Source organism: Malaya genurostris, chromosome 2 (genome assembly GCF_030247185.1).
Source record: "Malaya genurostris strain Urasoe2022 chromosome 2, Malgen_1.1, whole genome shotgun sequence".
NCBI lineage: Eukaryota > Metazoa > Arthropoda > Insecta > Diptera > Culicidae > Malaya > Malaya genurostris.
In genome coordinates this window covers 222,815,338-222,841,847 of record NC_080571.1, presented here as the reverse complement: position 1 = coordinate 222,841,847, position 26,510 = coordinate 222,815,338, and the positions used below count along the sequence as shown (strand labels likewise).

The 26,510-nt window shown below is 38.6% G+C and overlaps 1 protein-coding gene across 1 annotated transcript; it reads left to right on the top strand.

Annotated features, from left to right (window-relative positions):
• The first annotated feature begins 7,405 nt into the window (after positions 1–7,405).
• On the top strand, positions 7,406–26,015 carry LOC131427743 (putative gustatory receptor 28b). Its single transcript, XM_058591201.1, has 4 exons — positions 7,406–8,469; positions 25,322–25,393; positions 25,458–25,547; positions 25,702–26,015. The coding sequence occupies exons 1-4, from the start codon at positions 7,420–7,422 to the stop codon at positions 25,822–25,824; spliced, it is 1,335 nt and encodes a 444-aa protein (XP_058447184.1). The 5' UTR covers positions 7,406–7,419; the 3' UTR covers positions 25,825–26,015.
• The last annotated feature ends 495 nt before the right edge of the window (positions 26,016–26,510 follow it).

Below are 26,510 nucleotides of genomic sequence, written 5' to 3'. Positions count from 1 at the left end.
TCGTTACCCCTTCCCTATCTCTTCACCATCTCGATGGCAACTAATTAGATCTTTATCGTTTTCAAACATTTTGTTCCCACATCCCCTTTTTACCCCGTTTCCACAATATTTACTTTTTTTTTCATTCTCTTCCGTAACATCACCATCATCGTCCACGGAAGGCCGCCCCAGTCGAAAACCAGCATGCGGGCCACCCGCCGGGCCTTCGTAGCCTGGGGGTGTTTCCCGCGGACCCACGCGGACCGAAGGATGCGGCCAACATGGATCTTCGCCAACGGCATATGGAAGACCCTCATGCGATATTCAATTCACCGGCCACTACCGATAGCTTCTCGAGAATCCGCTACCGCTACATTACATAATGATACTTTTCTAGTTTTAAGTTAGTCGTAATTAAGATTAGTAAATACCCTTGGCATCTTAGAGCTTAAGCAGTGTGCCTTAAAATTATACTATAATATTGAATAAAAAAAAAGAATGGGCAGAACTTAATCGCGAATATCTCGACTTGTATTAATGGTAGCAACATAATTCTTTCACCATTTCATCAAAAATATGATCAGGAATTCAGGATAATATTTTGAACAGTGTGCGATAACCACAAACAACTCAAAAATTAAGTTTTCTTAAAATTTGAAAACAACGCGGAAAACTTTTTACTTTCGCTTGGGTTTTTCGCGCAAGGACGACGATTTTGAGATAGTCAGGCACATATCTTCAACTGAATGCGTATAAAAGGGGAACCGTGGTCGAAAATCGATCATTTCTTCTTGTGCGTTCGATGGAAGCAGACGTCGTGGGAGTGGAATCATCAACCAGCAGCGAGAGAGAATGCACCTTCTGCGTGGTTAATAAAAACCTCAAACGCTCAGGTCGCATCTCTCATTCGCTTGCTGGCCATCGAGGCGCGAGGACCAGCCAGCAGCAGCAGCGGGAGTTAAACTTTCCACCAGCAGCGAGAGAGAATGCACCTTCTGCGTGGTTAATAAAAACCTCAAACGCTCAGGTCGCATCTCTCATTCGCTTGCTGGCCATCGAGGCGCGAGGACCAGCCAGCAGCAGCAGCGGGAGTTAAACTTTCCACCAGCAGCGAGAGAGAATGCACCTTCTGCGTGGTTAATAAAAACCTCAAACGCTCAGGTCGCATCTCTCATTCGCTTGCTGGCCATCGAGGCGAGAGGACCAGCCAGCAACAGCAGCGAGAGTTAACCAGCAGCGACGGAGAATGCACCTTCTGCGTGGTTTAAATCCTCAAACGCTCAGGTCGCATCTCTCATTCGCTTGCTGGCCATCGAGGCGCGAGGACCAGCCAGCAGCAGCAGCGGGAGTTAAACTTTCCACCAGCAGCGAGAGAGAATGCACCTTCTGCGTGGTTACAACCTCAAACGCTCAGGTCGCATCTCTCATTCGTTTGCTGGCCACCAAGGCGAGAACCAGCAGCGACTGAAACTGGATTCTGAGTGTTATTGGATCTAAATTTAGGTCTTGAACTCAGGGTCCAGTTCTCTATTCCAGATTTCTATTCGGTTGTTCTTAAAACCATAATAATACTCCTAAAGAATTATGCGGAATTTACTTTACTGTACCTCTATACAACCCATTTTTGTCGTGAATACGACTTACTTTACTATGGGGTGCCTTTTCAAAATTTACCCTCTGAGAGAGTGATAACAATCAGAACGCGTTCTAAGGAAGAGAACAAAATATCTGCTGCTGTACAACAAATCGTCCGGGAAAAATGTTCCGAAAAGTGGTGAATATCCCAGTGAGTTCCTCAATTTGGTCCTTGTGAATGCTAGAAACGAGTCCCTTCAGCATATTGATAGTTTCTTTCAATAAAATATGCAAATCCGAAATGAAATAATCGACATTAAAATTCTGTATGCGGCTATTTTTATAGCCGTTAGGACCGCCCATTAGTGAAAAAGCTACAAACGAAATCAGGTAGAAACAAGCCTCTCAACAAAACTTGAATCAGTTTGGATTGTATCGCCACTGCGAGCAGATATGTTTTGTGTCGTCTGCACGCTTTCGACAAGAGCGATTACGTCACAGCTGCCAGTCATAAGCAGTGGGAAAAAAACAACGGTGGAGAGCATTGCACAAGATCAGCCGTTCTAATGACTCTAAAAGTTTTCTAAAGTACTATTAGGATTTGTTGTTTGCAAATCGTAGGGAAATATCCTCAGTTTACTGCAAATCAAGAACAGTTTGCTTAGATTTGTGCACTTTTCGCTGTGTGAAACTCACAGTAATCGAGATCAAGTGAAGCCTTCTTTGTTTTTGCGAAAAATGTTCCAGAGTTTAATGTCGTAGAGAATTACGCAATTTGACTTTTCTGAATGCTAGAAACGAGTCCCTTCAGCATATTGATAGTTTCTTTCAATAAAATATGCAAATCCGAAATGAAATAATCGACATTAAAATTCTGTATGCGGCTATTTTTATAGCCGTTAGGACCGCCCATTAGTGAAAAAGCTACAAACGAAATCAGGTAGAAACAAGCCTCTCAACAAAACTTGAATCAGTTTGGATTGTATCGCCACTGCGAGCAGATGTGTTTTGTGTCGTCTGCACGCTTTCGACAAGCAGGGTTGCCACATATACAGATTAATCTGCATTTTACAGATTTTTCAGATAAATTTGTGATCAAGATTCTGTATATGCAGATTACAGATTTTTGGCAATAAATACAGATTTGTACAGATTTTTGATAGCGTGGATTAACAATTGAATAAAGATCAAGTTAAAATATATTAAATAATAGTATTGATTATTTTTTCAAAGTGAAAACATTATCCTGATTGTGTGTTAATTCTAAAAAGACGATAAAACTAAATGTAAAAGAGTATGTTAAAGACAGTAAACACAGATGTTCTATCTGCTAATAAAGATTTGTTTATGCTTACTTTTATTTACAACTAGTGTAGCGTAATTGCTTATGCTTTTTAAAATTGCTTCTGATAAGATGAAAAGATGATGGTAAAGAAAAAAGATTGCCAATTAATCAATCAGATTAAGTTTCACTTTCAGATTGGATTTTGAAAGTTTTTCGTCAAATCAGTATTTCGAGAGGCTCCAACGCAAAAACAACTTCCAGCGTTTTTTCAACTACAAAATCATAAAATTCAGACTAAGAAAAGTTTTGATTTCATTAAATTTGGGTTCTAAAGACTTTTTCATTCCATTGTGCTTCGATTTCTTATCACTTCTATATACAGATTTTCAATACAGGGTTTGAGCTCCCGATACAGATTTACAGATTTTTCTTCTGAAAAATGCAGATTTAAATGTGACAACCCTGTCGACAAGAGCGATTACGTCACAGCTGCCAGTCATTAGCATTGGGAAAAAAACAACGATGGAGAGCATTGCACAATATCAGCCGTTCTAATGGCTCTAAAAGTTTTCTAAAGAACTATTAGGATTTGTTGTTCGCAAATCGTAGGGAAATATCCTCAGTTTACGGCAAATCAAGAACAGTTTTCTTAGATTTGTGCACTTTTCGCTGTGTGAAACTCACAGTAATCGAGATCAAGTGAAGCTTTCTTTGTTTTTGCGAAAAATGTTCCAGAGTTTAATGTCGTAGAGAATTACGCAATTTGACTTTTCTGAATGCTAGAAACGAGTCCCTTCAGCATATTGATAGTTTCTTTCAATAAATTATGCAAATCCGAAATGAAATAATCAACATTAAAATTCTGAATGCGGCTATTTTTATAGCCGTTAGGACCGCCCATTAGTGAAAAAGCTACAAACGAAATCACATAAAAGGAAATCTCTTAACAAAAATTGAATCAGTTTGGATTCTATCGCCCCTATGAGCAGATGTGTTTTGTGTCGTCTGCACAGCTAGTTTCGCTTTCGACAAGAGCGAATTCGTCACAGCTGCCAGTCATTAGCATTGGGAAAAAAACAACGGTGGAGACCATTGCACAATATCAGCCGTTCTAATGGCTCTAAAAGTTTTCTAAAGAACTATTAGGATTTGTTGTTTGCAAATCGTAGGGAAATATCCTCAGTTTACTACAAATCAAGAACAGTTTGCTTAGATTTGTGCACTTTTCGCTGTGTGAAATTCACAGTAATCGAGATCAAGTGAAGCTTTCTTTGTTTTTGCGAAAAATGTGAAAAAGGGGAATGCGTGCATAATTCATACAATTGATATTCGGAAGTGTTAAGGAACATGTCAGTTGTTTTCGTATTCACGACATCCAGTTATGTCTCTGACATTACCCACCCGCCTTTTTTTTATTTAGTAAACGGAAAATACCACATACATTTACTTGGTAGATACCTATGGAATTGCTTTGATGATTAGCAGTCAACAAGTTTCTTTGGGAACTCCGTTCTGAGGTCAACAAAACGGGCGTTAACGTTGTCATCTTTAATTTGTCATTATTTTAAATCGATTTCCATTACGATTTTAAGACATTTGCAGGAATCGGCGAAATGACGCTTTCGGCGAAATTACATTCGGCGAAGTGGCCCATTCGGCGAAATGACCCTTTCGGCGAAATGACCCTTTCGGCGAAATGACTTTCGGCGAAACGGCTTTCGGCGAAATGACTTTCGGCGACATGACCCTGATCCATGTAGTTAATGTTTGTATGCAAAGTATAGTTTGTATTAGTTTTAAGTAAAGTGTATCATTTGGATTTTGTATTATCTGTTGGTACTAAAAGATGAGGAGGTTTTACCACAGACTAACAGACAGGACACTAAAATTAGATTCTTCAATCATTTTAACGGTCATTTCGAATATTCCTTTATTTGGGACAGTACTCACATGTGTCATGATGGCGCCACGTTACCCTATCAAAAACATCCTGTCTGTCATCTAGACTGTGTTTATTTTTTTTCATTTACCAACAGAGTTGCCATTCATGCAGAATTACCTGTAATGTATTGATTTGTATACGTCCATGCGAATTTCACGCAGGATACAGATTTAATACATATTGCCAAAACTATATACATAATTGTGCCTACTTCTCATCCTCCAACGCAATACAAAATCGAACCCGTTTTGTTACAATATTTACTTGCTTCTGGTCTGCCGCCACTTAATTTTGCGTGAAAACTACCAACACAAAAAAAAATAGTCTAGTTGAGTCAAATAAATGGTTACCTTCCAACATCGCGAAAAAGTTAAATATATTATCAACGTAATCCAACAATTTATTGTGACGATTCATTTTCAAATATTCTGATGAAATCAGGCATCCCTGCAAGCAGCTGATCGGTGTTGACAAACGAGGGGAAACCAACTAGTAAAAAAACTTTTACATAACACAGGGGGTGTACAGATAGTAAATAGTTCGCGCAGTACAATATAGGTGGAAATAGTGCCTCACGAAAAATTATTTTTATAAGAATTTACTCATACTGTCATGTCTGTTAGTCTGTGGTTTTACGACCTTTTGTCCAATTTTCTGAAGTTCTGAAGGTCCAATTTTTGATCACTTTTCCAATTATTTGAGAGAGGTATTTCAGCAAAGGCAACTTTTTTGAATATTGATTTCCAAAACATCAATCGTTGCTGGTTTATCAACATAATCCAATGACTTTACGTATCTCCACAAAAAATAATCGTGTGGCGTCAAATCCCACGAACGCGGAGGCCAATTTACTTGTCCAATTCTCGAAATAGTGTTGTTGAAATGTTCTTTCAATAAGTCGATTGTTTTGGCCGCAGTATGACAAGTGGCACCATTTTGTTCTTCTTCTTCCTTTCTGGTTGGCGTCACCTCACTTGAGATGACGCCGAATTGATGGCACAGCAACTAAGGCTATATTGCCAGTTAATTTTCGTTTATAGTCCAGTGGACTTTCTTTTCACTTGACTACAAGCGAAAATCTCGCTGTGTGGCTGCGTCGAATCGTCAAAGTACGGCTGAAAATCCTTTCTTTCTTGCGAAATACTCGAATTTTCCCCGGACTAACACGATGCAACGTGCTCACCCGTTGAGAGTTTCACCGGAAGTGCACCATTTTGTTGAAATCACATTTCGTCCAAATCCATATAGTATCTTGAATATTTGACAACAAAAATTCGTTGTCATGGTTCTGTATCGATTTCCATTCAGGGTAACGCGTCATCCCTCCTCATTTTTTAAAGAAATAAGCACCTATGATGCCACCAGCCCATAGACGACACCAAACAGAACAATTATCGGGAACATCGGTAATTATTGAACGGTGTGTGGATTGTCTTTTCACCAAGCACGACAATCGATCCTAAAACTGAAAATATTTTTAAGTTAGTAAAATCTAGCTCTGTTATCTTACGACTGTCAATGTACACACAGAGTCGGTTGCGAAATCAGTCGAAACAAAAAGTCAAGTTTCAATTCGGAGGATAGCACCAGTGCTTTGTTCAGCTTCTACAAGTCATTAGGGAGTTTATCCCTAATAGAGCAACCGTACCTATAATCATCTCAACATTTATCATTTATGTGTTAAAATCCGTTCAGTTAGAGTGTGATCTGATATGCGTGCTCAATGCATTGGCTCGTAGAATAAGATGTCGTACTTCTCTAACAGAAATACTAGACATTTTGCACGATAGTTTGCTGTAATACTGCTTATTTGGGGCCGAAATACAGAATCAGATTCGACTTATGGGATGACTATTGGTACAATTGCCCTATAAATGTCACAATTGCTCTCATAACCGCCCCTGACTTCGTATGAATCATTATACTGTTGACCTAAATATTGTTAGCACTGATCGTATCAGAAAATTGTTCTGTACTAATCATACTCATTATAGGATACTCATTCCAGCACTCACACACCATTCCTACAGTTTTGAATCTGATAGTTTTTTTTATCATTATCTCTAGTTCAACTGTTTACTTATACCAAAGAGAGTACAGATTAAAACAGTTCATGTTTATAACAAACGACAAACGACAATTAGTACATGAAGAGTTATAAAGTCATTATTATTGCAATACTTGTATCCGCTCCTCGACACACGCCTCGGTTTGAATGCTCCTTTCGCTAGGCAATATGTTGAGCTCTGTGATGTTAACCCTTACACCACTATAACGAGTTATTTTCAGCCTGGCGGACTGGATTCACTCGGGTAGATTTTATCATCATTGGCGATGAGCGGCGGAACCGTGGTCTCCCGTCATGCCAGTCATTACTCCTGATCAACTGTGTACAGTACCATTTGTTAGATAAACATATACGTACCACGATACCACGCATCGGAGAAAAATGTTTCAGGGGCGTGTGCGCGGGATGTGACACTATTTGATTAGAAGCAGCAAAGGACTCACATTAAAAATACATACGAACAGGATAATAAATTCAACTGCCTTCGAAGCATCGGTTTTGAGGTCAGTTCTTCTGTTGTTGTTGACGGGTTGTGTCGCTTTAATCCTCTTGAAGTGAAGCAGTATCGCGATGGCAAGTGAAAAATTTCGCAAATTTTTCAGCCCGCAAAATTTTTACGAGGCGCAAGGACCGATTTTACGTATCACTTTTCTTATGGGACTAACTCCCTTTACAGTGGTACGCGAAGGATCTGACGTGGCACTAAGATGCACCCTGTTTGGATATCTCAATTCCTGCATACATGTTGTGATTTTCTGCACCTGCTATGGCATTACTTTTATGAATCATGAAAGTGTAACGGCCTATTTCTTCAACACCGAGATCAGCATTTTGGGAGATTTTCTGCAGATAGTCATTGGATTGGCTGCACTTGTGTTGAGTTTTTTCTATACAATTTTTCGACGAAACAAGTTGATCCACGTTTTCAACTCACTGACCAAAACTGATGAGCATTTGAAGGAGATTGGCGTCGAACCAAACTACAATAGAACACTTTTCTTCAACTACATGTTCATTGTGACTCAGGTTTGCGTTCAAGTCACATATTGCGGTGTCTCATGGACTGTCGCGTCGCTGTCACTGTCCAATGCTCGACCGAGCCTAACAGCGTGGGTTTCATTCTTTTTGCCAACTATAATCACATCCATGTTAATCACTCTGTTCCTAAGCTTAGTGTACCAGGCTAAACATCGATTCTTTTTGTTGAACCAAATTCTCGAATCACTGAAAGCGATCAGCATGGAGAAAAATTGGGCAAGACAAAACTCGGTCAAAGTTTTAAAGTTCCAAAAACCACAGAACATGTCCTCTGTATTTACCAACACCAACCGCCACCTGCCGGAAACGATCAATCGATTGGCACGTATTCAGGATGAGTTGTGCGATTCTTGCAATGGCATCGAGGAATACTTTAAAATACAAATGTTAACCATTGTGACGATAGCGTTTTTGATGGTGGTGTTCGACTCGTATTATGTCCTGGAGACTATTTTCAGCAACAACTTCGTTCACACGTCTTTCAGTAAGATTCAGTTCGTGTTGTTTTTCATCTGTCAGGCGGCACTCAATGCTAGTGGAGTGCTTAAAATTGTCATCGTCTGCAGTTTGGCAAAGAATGAGGTATGTTTGTCTGAGTTGTCAAAATTGATTCATTATAATACTTTCTATAATATAGCACTATGTTGAGTTCGCTTGAAAACCTGACATGAAGCCTAAATATTTTCCTTCGACAGCAGTGGTGTAAGTGTAGGAATTAGCACCGAAAAAAAACTCCGGATTTTCTTTTAATTGTGTTCAGTTTACTTTTTAAGTTATATGTGCTGCAGTCGAATTGTGCCAATTGTTTGCTCTGATGTAGGTTATTATCTCAAGTGACTTTATTGACGATTGCCATATTATGCATAATACATAATATAATTTTTACTGATACGTAAAATGTCTTCAACTTGCGATCATCTGTCAAAGAACTACTGAATACACGCACAAACATTTTGCCTACTATTTCAGTAATAACCAATGTTCGAAAGTGGTGAAGTATAGCACATTTTACATTGTAGTAAATTATTATAGAAATTTTAGTAACTTAGTAAGGAAATATGAAGGATTACGGAGACGAACTACGGTGATAACAGAACCTGTTTTGATAAACCTAGTGGTGTAATGATCCCTTTCTCATATTATTTATGTTTTCAAAAATTTCACTAGAAGATTTCGTTAAGATTTTTTTTTCTTTAATAAAATATGAAACTAACTCTCCTGAAAATTATAGATTTAAATGTGGCAACACTGCACGCTATACGAAATTGAACAAAGCACGCTGTGAACGGAGCAAAGCCACACGTACCGAAGCGTACCAGTTTTACATCGTCATTTTGAATAACGATTTGAGTGTTTTGACACTCATCGCCCTATAATTTCTGAACCAGAAGTCGGATCTGGATGAAATTTCACAGTATATTTTAAAAGTATAAGAGCTTTAGTTTGAATCCTGATTCGTGAAAATCGTTGCTAAGAAATCGAAGTGAGTTCCATTTTTGGAGCTTTTCTTGACTATTATCGATATGCCTTGCTCCCCCATAGTTGCCGCACCTGATAACAGTTACGAAACATTTACTGATTCGATCAGAGTTACTCAGTTTTTTTTTTAAAGTTTATACTAGTTTGGATGTCTCTTCTCTGTGCCATCACAATACATTCAGTAGGAATACAGATCTGTCAAATAGCATCATATTTGGAAGTGAATATGTAAAAATTGAGATATTTATAGAATAAACTACAAGAATCTGCCCCATGGAGTTGTTCGAGCTATTGATGCGGAGCAAGGTAACCAAAATATCGAATGATCGATATTTTCAATCAAACAGTTCAATCCATCGCCATGCTTTTGAATGCACGAGAGCACGAGAGTCTCCTTCGATTGTTCGATTACACGCGTTTTTTATATGCGTTTATTAGGCGGCTTTTTTTCGAAGGATTTCCGAAGCTACGCAGTTTTTATGCGGATTCCCGATGTTACGCGGTACGTATCCCCCACGTAAAAAAACTACAAGGATCAGCCCCATGGGGTTGTTCGAGCCGTTGATGTGGAACAAGGCAACCAAAATTTCCAATGATTGACATTTTCAATTAATCGTCACACTTTTGAATCCGCAAATGCACAAGAGTCTGCTTAGATTGATCCTTATTAGGAATCAACACCGAACACGCGAACCCAGAATATAGACTTTATTTATCGTGATTTATATTTGTTTCGTAGCCGACGAAATTACATCAATAGCCCAAATGTATACAATTAAATGTTTGTACATGCTTGCGATACAGATATCGATATTTAAGCTTCTCTTCGCCAAGCTTGTTTTGTATGCAAGAAGTTATTTTTATAGCGTTTCTCTACCATTACTACCATTTTGCGATTTCGGTTGAAGCGATGAAATATTTCTCATTATCAATCGATGTCATCTTATGTAAATTAGAAATTAGTCTTATGCACTCAAAATTTACCCTGGGGTAGTTGTCAATTTCTCAGGCGAAACGACATAATATGGGATTTCATCCAATCTTGCATGACACAAGATCAGAGCATACAAATAAAAGCTTCAAATCGTTTATGGCACTTTTTGTCTTGCTGTGTAGCAACAACCCAGTGAAATTTGTCGACCCGCATAAGTCCGATCATCGGCCCGATTGAGCACGATATGGGGCCGATCGTAGAGCTTCGATCGGCCCGTCATCGGACAATTCTGCACCATTTGCATCAACCGCGTCGATCAAAAAAAGCTTTATGTTTACATTATGTATTGCTAGAGAAACAGAGCGAAGGAATATCAAACAAGGCATTTTCGAGCCGGCGTCTCACCGATAGGTTGTGTGAAAGAGGTGCGATAACTTTAAGGTCATTCGCCTCTTAGGGCCAGAAAAACTCTGGCTCTATGTTCGGGGTTGGAAATCCAGCCCCGATATATCCCATCCCCTGAGTATCAGACATCCGCTCTCTGCTTTAGTATATCTTCACTCTTTTGTTCTACCGATACACTATGTAAGCTCGAAACGCAATCAAAAGCTTTCTTGCACGATGCGTCCGATGTTCGGATTTACTGGGAACCTACCTCTAGAAAGCTACGCATAAGACTGAAACGTTAGCTATAATTTCGCTTCTATTTGTAGATTCGCGTGCTTCCAACAGCTTTGCTTTTGCTTCGATTGACCAATCAGAACGATGCTTTCCCTTTGATATATCGTTTACTCCTCCAAAACCGTCGTCTATGGCAGGGAAATCCGGTATGCCGGAGATTTTTAGCAGATAAAATAGGATAGGCTCGCTACTAATCAAAATTTCAATCATATATAATTGAAAATACGTGGCTTGATACATTCATCGTCTACCGCACGCGTTCCCAAGACTTCTACATTATTTGCAATGGATGTTTCACGGATGGCTTATAAGGCCTACACCAATCCCTGTCTCGCCGGAGGATCATCGTGCTTGCTCTGTTTAACGTTCCAACTAACTCTAGGACGATCTCCTTAGATTTGGCTGGACGAGATACCTTGGATTTGGTTGAACGAGATACAGTATTTCTTATTCAGCCGAATACCAAAACAGACGCTGTTTGAAGCCGCTCCTAACATAGAGTACAGACGCACCGACATCCTCTTACGCCCTGTCAGCATTCGACCAAAGCTTTCACCGGTTACTCGATCTCCGAAAAGGTTGCTCGTATCCCAGCCTGTACCACGTGGAGGTAAGGATAGGAGTTACTGAAGTTACCACGATTCCATACATTGCTGTTAAATTTTATCGTGACACGACTTTTCGTTTCGGCTTTACAGAGTGATAAATGTTTGAAATTTTAAAACGGTTATTTAGAGCGAAGATGCTAAAAAATCGAAAAAAGTTTTCCTAGTTTGTCTCCAAACTGTTCCAATTTGTAAATTATGTTATGCCAAAACGAATCGAGTTCTCATATCCAAAGTACGGGAAAGTTCCAAAGTACAAAAATCTTAGTGCAAAAACTCCGAAAAGGAACTCACTCGTTTTTTTTTTTTTTTTCAAATATGGCTGAACAAATTTGCACGATTATATGGTTCCATAGTTAGCTATTGAATTATATTAGGATCCGACTCCTGGTTCCGGAAATACAAAGCAGAGTATGTTTAAAATTTTCAAACCGACGACGATGCAAAATAAGCAAAAAATTCATCAGACTTCACTGAATCAAATCAAACATAACTGAATAACAGTTTGATGAGTTTGTTTGATGATTACCTAACTAATCAATTTCGGCTGTACCGGTTCCGGAAGAATCGGGAATAATGTTCAAGGACTCTACAGTAGAACTTATTTCATTTTCTTAGAGATGGCAAGACCGATTTTCACAAAGTTAGACCAAAACGAAGTGTTGTATGATCTCATAGGTTCCAATTGAGTGTATTTAAAAACTCAAACCGCTGTGCAAAGCCACGATACAAATAAAATTTCTCTCAAAACTGTGGGATGATGCTGCTCTTGATAACCATTTTTAAGCCGAAGGACTTGTGGCTCTCGAATTGTTGGATCTAATTTTTTATTGGAAATATTTTACATGATTCTACATAACTCAAATTTGACACTGTAACTTACATGCATTGAGGCTTTTTACTGAAGGAGATGAATTACTTCACATTTTACATGATTTAGAATGTAAATATCATGAACTTTGTCACCCCATTTGTATGTACGCTTTATAAGATTTAAAATCATAAAATTACTTTAAACTTTGCAGGAAAAATCAGATTTTAAATTCTTTTCTGTGGCTTTAAAACATCTCCACGTATTTTTTTTTTCGTTCATGAAACTATAATTCGGTATTATGGCATGCATTTCAGTGAAAAAGTTATTTATCGAAAAAAAAAACGTTTTCCTCGAGGTCAATACCCTCACCTTGTTGGAAAAAAATAACCGATTCTATTCGATTCATTACGATGGCAGTCCTAATTCTCTAACCAACGGTTCCATGAAGTGTACGGCTTCATTAGCAGGAGCTGGAAAATTCTCGTCAAAAAAGAATACATAAAAAGATATCAATCTTATTTTGAAACACCATCTGCTGTGTGCTATGCCATTTGTTACACAAACATTCTTCATTTGTGTGACAGTTTCTGATAGTGCCAGCGGAAAATATGATTAATTCCTATAGTGTAGGAGTCGTGAAAAACCACGCGATGCTATCAAATCTAGGAAAAGCCGAAAAGTTTACGTCACAAAAAAGGAAACGCATTGAGACTAGCTACCATTCGATTTTCAAACTATGAGTTAGTCCTTTCGGTGCCGTTAAACAATCAAGTTCATTCTGTTTGGAATAATTCCATGGCTATCGGGTGGATTCGGGATTTTTTGAATCCAATGAACTTCTACGCAGCGCAATGTCCGGTTCTCAAGATAACTTTCATCACAGGGATGACTCCTTTCACAGTGATAAAAAATGGACGTGAAATTGTGCTGCGCTGTACAACTTTCGGATATTTAAATTCCACCATTCAGATTATCATTGTATGCTGCTGTTACGCTATTTCGCTGTTCAGACGTGAATGTGTTACCGGATATTTCTTCTCAACCAGCATAAGTGATTTAGGAGGAGTTCTTCAATTCGTCACTGGATTAACGGCGCTTGTGATGACATTTTTCTACAATATTTTCCGGCGTCATAGGCTGATTCGAGCTTTTCAAGCTCTTGCTAGGACAGACGACCATTTCAAGGAAATCGGTGTTGAAACGGATTACCGAAGCACCCTTGTGTACAATTTTTGTATAATGATTTACCAATTTATTGTCTTCATGACGTACATCGTTATATCTGTAGCAGTTCTAGCTTATTCGAACATTTATCCTAGCTATACAGCGTGGGTTGCATTTTTCATTCCTTATCTTCTAATGGCATTGGTGATAGTCATTTTCGTTTGTTTAGTTAATCAAGCAAAACATCGGTTATATTTACTGAATAGAGTTCTTCGGTCACTCCAAGAAATTAGTAAAGCGAAACAGTTACCAAACTATGAAGAGAAACAAAACGAGGTAACTGTGATCAAGTTCCAAAAACTGCTGAGAATATCATCGACCTTTTGGAACACTGACCGATACATGCCGGAAGTGATCAAACGGGTCGCCTGCATTCAAGATGAACTAAATGATGCGTGCGACAACGTCCAGGAATATTTCAAGCTACAAATGCTAATCATTGTAACGATTACCTTCCTCATCGTAGTTTTCGATTCATTCTACATTCTGCAGACCATATTTACGGACAATTTCGTTCACTCGCCATTCAGCAAAATTCAGTTTATTCTGTTTTTCTATTGGCAAGCTGCTATTCATGGATTTGGAGTTTTGAAATTAGTATATGTTAGCAATTTGGCAATCAAAGAGGTAGGCTATGGAAACAAACTCTCGTAAAATGTTAATATTGAAATTCCGAAACGTGTTATGAAAGGAAAACGATTCTTATACTAAAAATCAAGGCAAAAGTAATCATATTCGAAAACACGTGATATCTAAAGAGATTCATAATGCATTTAATAAATTTCCCGATAACGGTTGTTAAAAAATCAGAATTATTAGACGGATATCGAAAGTAAATCTTTAATATAAAAGTTTTCGGCACCTTAATTCTCAAACCAATCATATAACGTTCGTAGTGGAAGTTGTTGTGCAGTTGGTTTCATTCAAAACAATTCTAACATATTATGATCTCTTGAAATAACAACACCTAATCCTATATGCGATGGAGAGAAATCTAACTCAATACCAAGATTCACAAATTACGCTATACTCGGCCAATGCTATCAATCCCCGTTTTGGAACATTGACAACGCTGACCAACGCGTACAAAGGACATTTACCTTAGCACTTACTACACCATTCTGCACTCCCGGAAGAATGCAGAACGATTCGCAGTATGTACGAGCAGAAGTAAATTCGGTAGCCCATAAAGGATGCCAAACAATCTGCTAAACCCTATTTAAGGTGAATACAGAAAGGATTCATTCACTCCACGAAGAACGATGAACCCCTCTGACTATAGCTCCTTATCATATTGGGTGAGAAACGAGAGAATATTCTTTTGTTGGCAGGATTGGATGCCGCCCAAGAACGAATCTTGAACTTTATCCAACTAGTTGAAAGCTGTAAAGCTGGTTCCGAACCAACGAAATCATTAATCAGTAATACCAGAATGGCCGGGTACCCATAAGAAGTAAACAGCATTTGAGAAGCTAAGGTCTTCAATTTCGAGTTCGAGTGCTTTTGAAACTACCTGACTGTCGGAACAAAAATAAATTCGTTTACCACAGATCCTCTGCTGAAGCGCCGATTGTATTCCACACAGAATCGCGTAGATTTCTGCTTCGAACACAGTACAGTATTTACCAAGTGAATGAGACTGCTCAAGCCTCATTTCACGACAGTAGACACCAGCACTAGCACGACTATTCAACAGAGAACCATCCGTATAACAAACTATGTGTTCATCAAGTTGTCGTTCCAAATCACCAATCAACCATTCCTCACGAAGAGGATAGCTTACATTGAACGTTTTGAAAGGAAAACTGCATGTGAGAGCTCAGTCACTAGGAGCGAGTAAATACTCATCCCAGGTAACTATTTGAGACCACAAGCGAGTGTGGTTAGTAGCATAGTCTATAGGGTTACTGTTCCAAAGCCCTGTAACCTTAAGACGGTATGCACAAGATAATGCTTCTTGTTTTAGGAATACATGTAGTGGTTTAATGCACAGTAGCGCCTCTAGAGCAGCAGTAGGAGTTGTCGTGAATGCTCCTGTCATCGCCATTAGGGCCATCCTTTGGAGATGGTTTAGCTTTGACTGAACTGTCGCTACTTCTCCTTTCTGCCACCATACAAGACATCCATATGCTAAAATTGGTCTAACAATAGTTGTGTAGATCCAATGAATCTATCTGGGTTTGAGTCCCCATGATTTTCCAAAAGTTCGTCTGTATTGGCCGAAAGCCATGCAAGCTCTTTTAATTCTGAAGTCAATGTGAGCAGACCAATTCAGTTTTGAATCAAGAATATCCCCGACGTATTTAACTTAATGAACCACAGTGACCTCTGAACCGAAGAACTGTAACGGACGAGCTCCTGTGATTATCATACAATGAGTGAAAAGCACCATTGATGTTTTGCACGGATTTACAGATAATCCAACCTGACAACACCACTGTTGAACAGATCGCAGGGCTTGCAGCATTAAATCAAAGAAAGTGGTAATGCTTATACCGGTCATCAATATATGATAATCGTCGGCCAAACCATAAGTCGGAAATCCAAGGTTATTAAGTTTCCTTAACAAACCATCAGCGACTAGGTTTCATGAAAGTGGGGATAGTACACCACCTTGAGGACCCACAGACATTCAGCTTTCTAATCTCTGCTTGCCGAAGCGATGAACAAAGAAGTCGATTGCTAAGCATTGCGTGTATCCAGTAAGGGAAAAAACCCAAGATATTCCGTTCACGACTGCATTGTTTAACCTCCTGCAACCATTCAGTCCTCGGCACGGAAATACACCTTGACTTATGAGTTACTATTTTTGTGGCCTTCTACGACATGGAACAAGAAACCAGTGGATCAATTCTTGGTAGAAAAAAAACCCCGCCGGATGCCACACGGCTTACCTGTTTGGTGGACTTATACCACCGGTACAGGTGGACCGTAGCATTATTCTTAGCCAGTTGGGAAACCGCTACCGACACTACACGGCTATCTAGGCTGCTCAGAAAGGGAAGTTGATGAATTTTTATCCGATCCGAGTCTACATCAGTGGTTGCATATAGAAATCACAATAAATTCCAAATAAAAATTTAAATAATTTAACTGGGTAGCTGTAAATAAACGTTAAAAAAGGTGGGTAACGTCAGAAACATAACTGGAGTACGTGAATACGAATAAAAACGGACACGCTTCTTCCACACTTCCGAATATCAATACTCGTTCGAATTAGTTGATTGATTGTATGAATTTTACAACTTTCACTACTTCACTTCCAGAATTGTAACGGTGCATCTATACTAAAGTGTGACTCATGGATGACTAACATATTCTACCACACGAATAACATTGAACAAATGATCGACTAAAGGTAAAAATCGGATAAGTGTAACTTAGTTTGGAGAACCCGTTTGAGTATTTTTGAAAGCAAAAATCGGATAAAAACATTGAGAGCAAAAATCGGACATGGATTTTGCAATGCAAGAATCGTTTAAAAATATCTTTTCTGCAAGACAAAATAACTTTGAATGCAGAAACCGGACAAAAACTTAGCCGGTTCTTTCAAAACAAATGTTTTTATATGGTTTTTGCATTTAAAGTTTTTACAACTTTTTTTCGGATGGCGATAAAAAAGCTAAGATAGATTATTGCTTTTAATAAATTCCCCGTGGATGGAAATTATTTAAGCTTACTTGCGAAAATATTCTACGCCTTTGCGAGCTTATTATTGAATTCGCTTTATTTATCAATTCCTCCTCTGTTTTCGCGACAAAACTGTTGAAGTAGATCTTACGTCTCAGGTTGACCCAGAAATTTTCGATAGGACACAGCCAGGAGACATTGGGTGAGTTCGCCGACTCGGGTATCACATCGATATTTACCCGCTCCCTCTCGTACAATGATCGCTTCGAGTAGTAGGCCGAAGCCAGATCCGGCCAGAACACCGCGTTCCTTATAGTATTTCTTGATGAGCGAAGCAACTTCCGGCAGGCTTTTCGTACTATACATGATATCTCGAAAGATTCATAATAAAATACATTTAATGAATTTCTCTTCAAACGGTTACCAAAAAAATCAAAATTATTAGACGGCTATCGAAAATAAATCTTCAATATAAATGTGTTCGGAAACTTCATGCCCGAACCAATCATATAACAATTTCGTTTTATTTATCAATTCCTCCTCAGTTTTCGCGACAAAATGGCTGATATAGATCTTACGTTTCATGTTGGCCCAGAAGTTCTCGATGAGACACAGCTAGGGGACGTTAGGTGAGCTCACCGACTCATGTATCACATCGATATTCAGCCGCTCTATCTCCTCCAACGATCGCTTCGAGTAGTGAGCCGACACCAGATCTAGTCAGAACACCGTGTCTTCACCCTTATGGTATTTATTTTTGAACAACGCAACTTCCGGCAGACTTTTTGCATTACAAATTGGCCAGTTCTCTGCCAGTTCGAAGCGAAAAGAGAGTGGTTTTGACATCCCCTTCTCGCTGATTGGCAACGACAGCAGCATCTTCTTAGAGAGTATGTGAAATTAACTTTCACCTAGGAGCTCACTTCCTTCGTGGAGGAAGTAAAATACGAAGTGCCCTGTCAGTCGCTGCTATCCGGGGTGAGCCGCTCCAACTTCTCCAACGATCGCTTCGAGTAGTGAGCCGACGCCAGATCCGTCCAGAACACCGCGTTCCTTATGGTATTTCTTGATGAGTGACACAACTTCCGACAGGCTTTTTTTTGTAACAATTTTTATTCAGGCCAATTTGCGTATAGCTTTACATGGCCGATTTACCCATGTTTTTGTTACATAATATAATTTTTTTATTGTTGGATCTCGTTGTCACCCTTCTTCTAGGGGTAGAGGAGCTTCCATTTCGTTCTAGCGAAGATTGGAGGTCACTTTGTCCGTTGCTCATATCCAGAGATGGCATTTCACCACAGTTATACACGCTAGAGTCAGATTTTTGCCACACCGAGGATGAAAAAAACGAAGCATCGCCCAAAGAGGAAAGCGCACTTCTTCTCAGTGTCGAATAGACAGCATTTGAGTGTGTGCTTGTGGTTAAAGCAGCTGGCGCGAGTGAAACACATTCTCTTCGCATGAATCGCTCACACGAGGATGAAAAAAACGAAGCACCGCACAAAGAGGAAAGCGCACTTCTTCTCAGTGTCGAATAGACAGCATTTGAGTGTGTGCTTGTGGTTAAAGCAGCTGGCGCGAGTGAAACACATTCTCTTCGCATGAATCGCTCACACGCGCTCTCGTCTAAATACACCCAAGTGACCACTGGCGCGTGATTGTGAGCGAACACTTCTGTGAACTTCAATTAATAGAGAGTAGATCTGGCCTTGCTATGAAAAATTTGCAAGGAAAACCGAAAATTTGACGATAAATTGTTTTATTTTGCTGATTTTGCGTGTCCACGCTTCATCTACGAAAACCATACAGCAGAGTGCTCACCGGCGTGTACACCTCTGTGAAAGTATCTGCATCCACCTCAGAGAATTTATTAGCTAATGCTCTAGCACTTTGGTGCGATTCAGTGGAAGAGGTAAAAGGAAATAAACAAACGCACTCATGATGCGTGCACACTTACACAACAGTGGTGTATAAATGTGAAGAGAAGAGCTCTCGTTGAAGTTGTCAGTGCGAGGGGAGAAATTTTGCTTGCTCTTCGTCACACAGAGGAGATAGACATCTTTGCTCATATCATTCATTGCTACATCGTTGGAATTGTGAGTGGTTTCCGTTTCCTTGTTTTCATTGTTGATCGCAGTCTTGGGTTCATTTGCAGTTGCGGTAGATGCGCTTTGTACATTGATTGCAGTTGATAGTTGGTTAGATGATGAAGGTGTTTTTGAAACAGGAGCACTGCATTCACTAGTTTCCGTTGTTGGGCGGTAGTCCTTATTTTGGTTTGTTTTGTTTGCTTCCGCAGTTTCAGTACAAGGTTTGCCGTAGTGTGCAGGTTGTTCACAAAACTGACATGTAACCAATTGATTTTCATACGTAATCAACGTTTTACACGGATGTATCCCGTCTTGGCCACAAATGATGTAAGATGGAATTGCTTTACCTAGTTGCATACGTACCACTCGCACGCCATTCCGGATACCCGGGAAAAAATTCCGCCATACTTCCTTTTCGATGGAAAGAACTTCACCGTACTGCGACATACTTTCCCGAACATACCTATCGCTGGTCTGCGGGGGAAGGTCATTCACGCGTACTTCTATGGCATTGTCTACCATGTACACAGGGATTTTATATTTTACATTGTCATTATCAATACTGTGCACCCCGTTATTAACCGAAGCAAATGCAATTGCATCTTTTTCACGTTTGAACATAATGTACACACAGTTAGACGCCTTGTTGAACTGAATCTGATTTACATCATTAACGCTTGAAATCAATACAAATTGAATTTGGCCTTGTAGGCCAAGTTTCAGGCTTTGTTAAATCGTATTTGCCCATTTCGTACACTCTATTGCTCACTGCACTGTATTGTCTTTATTTCTGTCGTCGCGACCGTACGAAATTTCGGCTGTGTCGGGTGCGATGCGAGCACGAACTGCGACAGGCTTTTTGTACTATAAATTTGCCCGTTCACGATCAATTCGGATCAAAAGAAGAGGAGTTTTGACATCCCCTTTTCGCTGATTGTCAGTCACACCAGCATCTTTTTGGGGAAATTGATGTGAGAATTGAACTTCACCTCGGAACTCACTTTCTTCGTGTGGTAAGTAAAATACGAGGTACCCGGCCAGTCGTTGCCATCCAGGGTGAGATAGGTTTCGTCGTCCACCACCCCGCCACATCGCGATTCGCCGGGAAAATCAAGTTGATCATCGCATTGTCTGCAGCTCCGAAGCCGATGGACGCGACTTCCGGTTCCTGAGATATATATTCATGTTCGTCAGATACTTTTCCCTGTTTGGTCAGTTGCACCGATCTCCTGGCCAAGCGCTTGCAGAGATGTAGTAACTTTTCCCTCGGTCTTCCACTTCAGCTTTCTTTGGAGCTTCTTGTCGCTCATGGTCGTCGGTCGTCCGGAACCAGGTTTTTTTCGATGCTCTGATTGCTGTCTAATAGCGTCTAAAAGATGTTGTGGATACCGGAACTGGCGGGGTTAGCCGAATGTTGTGCTTAACACTTAATTTTTCTTGCTGAATTTCGGCAAAAAGCCCGGTAATCGATTCGGCAAAATGTATAATTACTGAGAATCTCGACAATCCAGAATTTGTAAACTGTCAATTATTGCCGAACTTATCAGTAAAAATTTTGCTGTCAGCTCGGCAAAAGTTATCAGGATGGAATCATGAATTATTGAGTCATCAGAATTCGAAACAAGGAAAGATTTTGCTTTATTTTTGTATGAAATTGATATCACAAAAGCTAATGTTGGTGAAAGGCTTATTTTATTGATGTTCATTTCAATTCAGTAAAAAAACGCAATCACCAAAAGAAAACATCAAGGCTAAAGACAATTGTTTCTAGTGCTCCTTAACGCCTTTACCTGTAAATAAGCGGATATTTATAAATATATATGCAAAGTAGATTGTTTTTTATTTCACTTATCTTTTCACAAAATATACAAACCTTTTTCCTTCATCCAATTAACATGTTTTTCACGAGCATTGGCAACGTGATGTTTTGCAAAATCGAAAAGAGACATTAGATGACAAGTGTCTCACCGAGTTTCAGTAAAAGCTAACTCACTGTTCGAAATCTCGGCAAACGGTTTTGCTGATCTCGATATATTTGTTGTTTACGTACAAGTTTAGTATGATACTATATCAAACTACGGCAAAAGAATGCGCTTTACCGAGATATCAGCATATTACTTTAACTATTTTCGGAAAAGAGCGTGTTAATTACTGATGAAATGATCAGTAAAATGTTGTGTTGCCGATCTAATTCGGCATTTCATTATGCCGAGCACGAAAAACAGTTTTGAGTGTGTAGGGCACATAACCGTTTTCAATAAGTTTACGTTTCGTCTTTGACTCGTCAGTGCATAGCAGTTCAAATTGGTAACCAAATTTTGTGCTAGTGCCCATAACCGTTTTCAATATTTTTACGTTTCGTTCTTCCAAGTGCCGCACGGTGTCCGTTTTCGACGCGGCGTAATGTTTTTGCCATTACGGTTAGAGTTCGACTGACAAAGCTGTCAAATTTTGTCTGCTGACTCATGAGTTACTATGATTGATGCTGTATGGATAGTTTCGTCAGTGCGGGTAAAGGTAAACCCATGAAAATCGGCAATCTTTGTCCATTATTTTAAATGCAAACGTTAGTTCGCTTGGAATATTTTAAGGTTCTAAAAGAAACCGATTTGTGAAATTTATCTGATGTTTACAACTGTTGAGTACTTTTTGCCACCATTTATTTATCTTCACCAGCACTTGAATTCTGGACATTCAGTAACTGGAACTGGACTGACGAACTGAATTCGGAGCTTTGGAGTAGCTCCAAATTCGGTTGCAAAACTCAGGTTTGCAATCCAGATCAAGAACTCAGTTCATGAATTTAGTTCTAGAACACTGGAACTGAGCCCATTAGATGAATCCAGGTTCTAGAACTGAATTCTGAACTTGAATTACAAATCTGAATTAAGAAATTGAATTCAGTTTAAAAATCTACTTCCAGAATCCAAGATCCGAATTCAAATCCAGTATGCAGGTTCCGAATTCTGAACCTAAGTTCTGAAAATAAATTTTGAACTAAATTTAGGAATTAAATTCTGAAACTGAATTCATACGTAGATCGCCATGTAGTCGGAATTTTATACTAACACTATCATAAAGTAAGTAAAAATTCAATGATATTTATAATTTCACTATCACTGGGTTGATAGGGTACTCAGAAACCAGATGGCGAGTTAGTATTCATTACTCAGTCCATCTTTGAGACAATGTGGGTAGCTGTTTGGCTTAAATTCATATGTCATTTTCGCCTCCTATCGAACCCTACCTAAGTTTCATCTAATACTTCTGACTAACAGTTTGTTTTAGGTTATTTTTGAATCTAGTTTCAATAGAATTGAACTGAAAAACAAACAAAGAACACGGTGATTACCCTACACTCTAAAGCACGCTATCAGGCCAACGTGCTCAATTAGTTAGATATTCGGACCGATTCGGATCGAGGAAATTCACAAAGCAGCTCATTTTCATAAAAATAATTTGCTTCCTGAAACTAACCTAGGTTTGTTCCGGGATTTCATTTAATTACTAACAAATAGTTGGATGAAAATCGAAAATGGTTTTTGGGATGTTTGGTTCTCCATACATAGTTGAATCAGTGTATGGTGAGCTAAAATTGAAATTTAGTATTATATTCATAATATTACAACAAAATGTGGTATATAAAACGTAAGACAAACATTAATGTAACATTTTGAAAATTTCGATCCTTTCTGCTATTTTAATTTGTGGACAAGAAAGTCATCTCGTACTATATGACAAATTATCAATGTAACAGGGTGTTGAATCTGATTAAAGGAGAATTGATATAGTATTAGTCTCGAGGGTACACGAGACCGACAACAAATGGCAAATTTGAAATTAACAAAGGATTCTGTTCTGTTCGAGCTTGTATATCTGTTATCTGGGGTTGGGACATTGATAACCGAAATTTCGACTGAACAATGCTTTGACAGATTTTTTTTTGCCGAGATCAAAATCTAGTCTTAAGCACATAGAACAGACATCCAAACCAGTACAAACTTAAAAAAAAGCTGTGTAGAGCATACAAGTTAACATTCGTTAAAAAGCACTACTTTGTCAACACTTTACCAAACAACCTTTTAATTTCTCACACACATAAAAATCTTTGAATGGATGACTGTTCTCTGTGTTTTAAATGTGTGGAATTCAGAATAGTGCCAGTTTTGTAAAATCCCTAAACTTTTTCGAGGATTAGCGGTTTTATTCAACGTGCTTTTTGGCACCTGAAAATTGTTCAGAATTCTTTCGGGACAGCAAAACGATTTGTTTATTTTTGTTATGTGCTGTCTTTCCACCTTACTCTTCTCATAATTTCTTCCCATGTTCTTTTTACGCTTCCCTTTCTAAGGAATGAATATCCAAATAATTGATAGCTCATCCTGGGTTTGCTTAAAAGTTTTGTAGATTAGGTGCACAAATGCCAAACAAACAGGGCTATGATAACACCTCAAATCAACATATTTGTATTTCAAATTCAAATCACTTGGTTCGATTTTATTGTGAACATGATTCTTTATTTTCAAAATATTTTAGTTGGTTTGACGTAGAGTTGCCATAACTAAGCTCAGTTTTTCGCAATGCCAATGCCAATGAGAACTGACAGAGAAGATGTTTTTTTTTGTCCAGTGTCAGGAGCGATAACAACATGTTCGAAGTACGCTGTACCATCTTGGAGTTGTTATAGAGCTGTATCTACCACTGCTCAGGGTGGCGGGAATTGTAAACGCGTATGCACGGAATGCACAAGAACGGAGGCTCGACTCCTGTGTCTGGACGTATCTTTTCTTAAATCATCTTTTCTGTGAGTTCTCATTCATTTGACTTTTCAATCTATTGCTCCGATCAGGCATTGCAAAAAAGTGAATTGTATTTAATGCAAGTAATTTCTATTTTTGTACCCTTTTTGTGGAGTTTTTTTTTCATAATCTTTGAACTAAGAATTGGATACAAAATCCATTTCAAAATTGTTGACCACTACTCCCAAATCTGCAGCCCAAGACTAGTATGACTGAAAAATTTTTCATCATCATATAAGAAGGTCTATGTATTGAAACACTTTATAAGATTTTTTACAGCCGTCGCTGAAAATGACGGTTTGGCATTTTAAACACTAACCGCCCTTTTACACCGGAAGCGAAAGTCGGATTAGGATAAAGTTTAACAACTACCTCCGGAATTATAAGACCACTTATTTGAGTTTAAGTCCATGAAAATCAGATGAGCAATTATGAGAAATCGAAAAGAGTTCCCCTTTGAAGTTTTTGACCACTACTTCCGAAACCAAAAACTGGGAGCTGGTATTTCCAGAATCGGTTTGTTTGATTATCAACTAACAAAAATTTCACATTGTAATTTTAATTTCATAGAGTTTTACGTTCTTTTACATCGTCTCTTTAAACGACGGCTTTGAAATTTTTAGCACTCATACTCAATACTCTCAACTGTACCATAATAGTTTTCATTTATATCGAAGTTTATAGGAATCGGTTCAACAATCTCTGCAGAATCACAATGAGTTCCGTTTTAATATTTGACCACTACTTCTGGTAATACCACGTAAGGAACCGTAAGGCCTTTGATTAAAATTTAATCCTGTGAATCTGCCCAGCCATCTCTGAGAAATTGGCCTGAGCTCCGTTTTAAAATAGTTGACCGATACTTCCAGAAACAGAAACTGAAGATTGGTGAAGCCAAAGTCGGTTCGATTGGCCATCAACTAACAAGACCTTCAAATTGGAATGAATTTTTGCAAGATAGTCAATTCGACGATTGGTGATAATTATAACTGTAGTGTCCGTTCTAAATAGTTTATTAGATTGATGAATTACTTAAATTGGATTTCGTTTATTTTATTTATTTATTTATTTCATTGTTTAAGACTTCATTATTAATGTTCACTATGGCAAAGTTTTTCAATAAGATGCGTCAATATCGCTATGATTGACTCAATTTTTTTACTTGTGTATTTCAGAACGAGAAAATTGCTGCAAATGTGCATAAACTGATGAACGTTAACAGTTATGACGATGAGATCGTCAAGCAGGTAATTATGCGATTGTTATTGGGATTCTATTTCAAATGCAAAATTAATTGTATTTTCAATACAGCTGGCAAACCTTTCCATGCAACTTACACACAGAAAAGTTATGTTCACCGCCTACGGATTCTTCAATTTGGATTTCACATTGTTATTTACGGTTAGTTTCTGATAACTTCTGTCTTAGTAGTTCAAATAAAATTGCCATGTTCTTCTTTGTTACGATTACTGTTGCTTTTCCATTGATAATATATCATATGTTACGTACAATAACAGTTAGTGTGTATTGATAATCATTTCATTTTAAATTTCAGTTGATTGGAGCCGCTACCACATACCTTGTAATTCTAGTTCAGTTTACTTTGAACCAAAATGAGCTTTGCGGCCAAAAGCTGATCAATTCAACCATCGCATCCTTAGGAAAAAACACCTACTAATCATACAGGATTAGCCGAGACCAATTTAAATAAGTTGTACATGACCACTCACGATTACTTAATACGAAAACAGGAAATTGATGATTAAATCAAAACTTCAAAAAAGCAGCTTCCAGTACTATGGAAATTCTACGAAAACACTGGAACATTAATGAAATTCCAAAATATGAACCTTCCTTGAATAAATATAGATCTGACATTTCTCCATATTTTTATTTTCTCTTACTCTAGGGAAGTGAGAATCAGATTTGAAAAATCGTTATTTGCTGTTGAAGTACCGATGCAAGGAACGTGGAACGTTGATTAATCCAGATCTTTGTTGGTGATTGCCGAAAAATTGACAGAAGCTGCTCGATATTTATCAATATTGTATACAACATTTTCAATCCGGTAAAAGATGCTACAAGAACTCGAGTCTCTCAATGCATGAACCGCGAGAGAATATTTCTACATTTCTTCGCTCCACTTCATACTCTAAGTATTTCACGGCCCTTAAAAAAATTACAGTCTGATAATGATTGATCTTGTGTGGAATTTACAAAGAGAGAATAGCAATTTGACAATTATCGCAGAAAATCGAATCGATGATTCGACTTGATGATTCTCATACTGGGTTGCAATATTTCAAAACCCTTGTGTGGAGCATTCACAGACATTTTCATAGACACAACTTATACAAAGGTTAA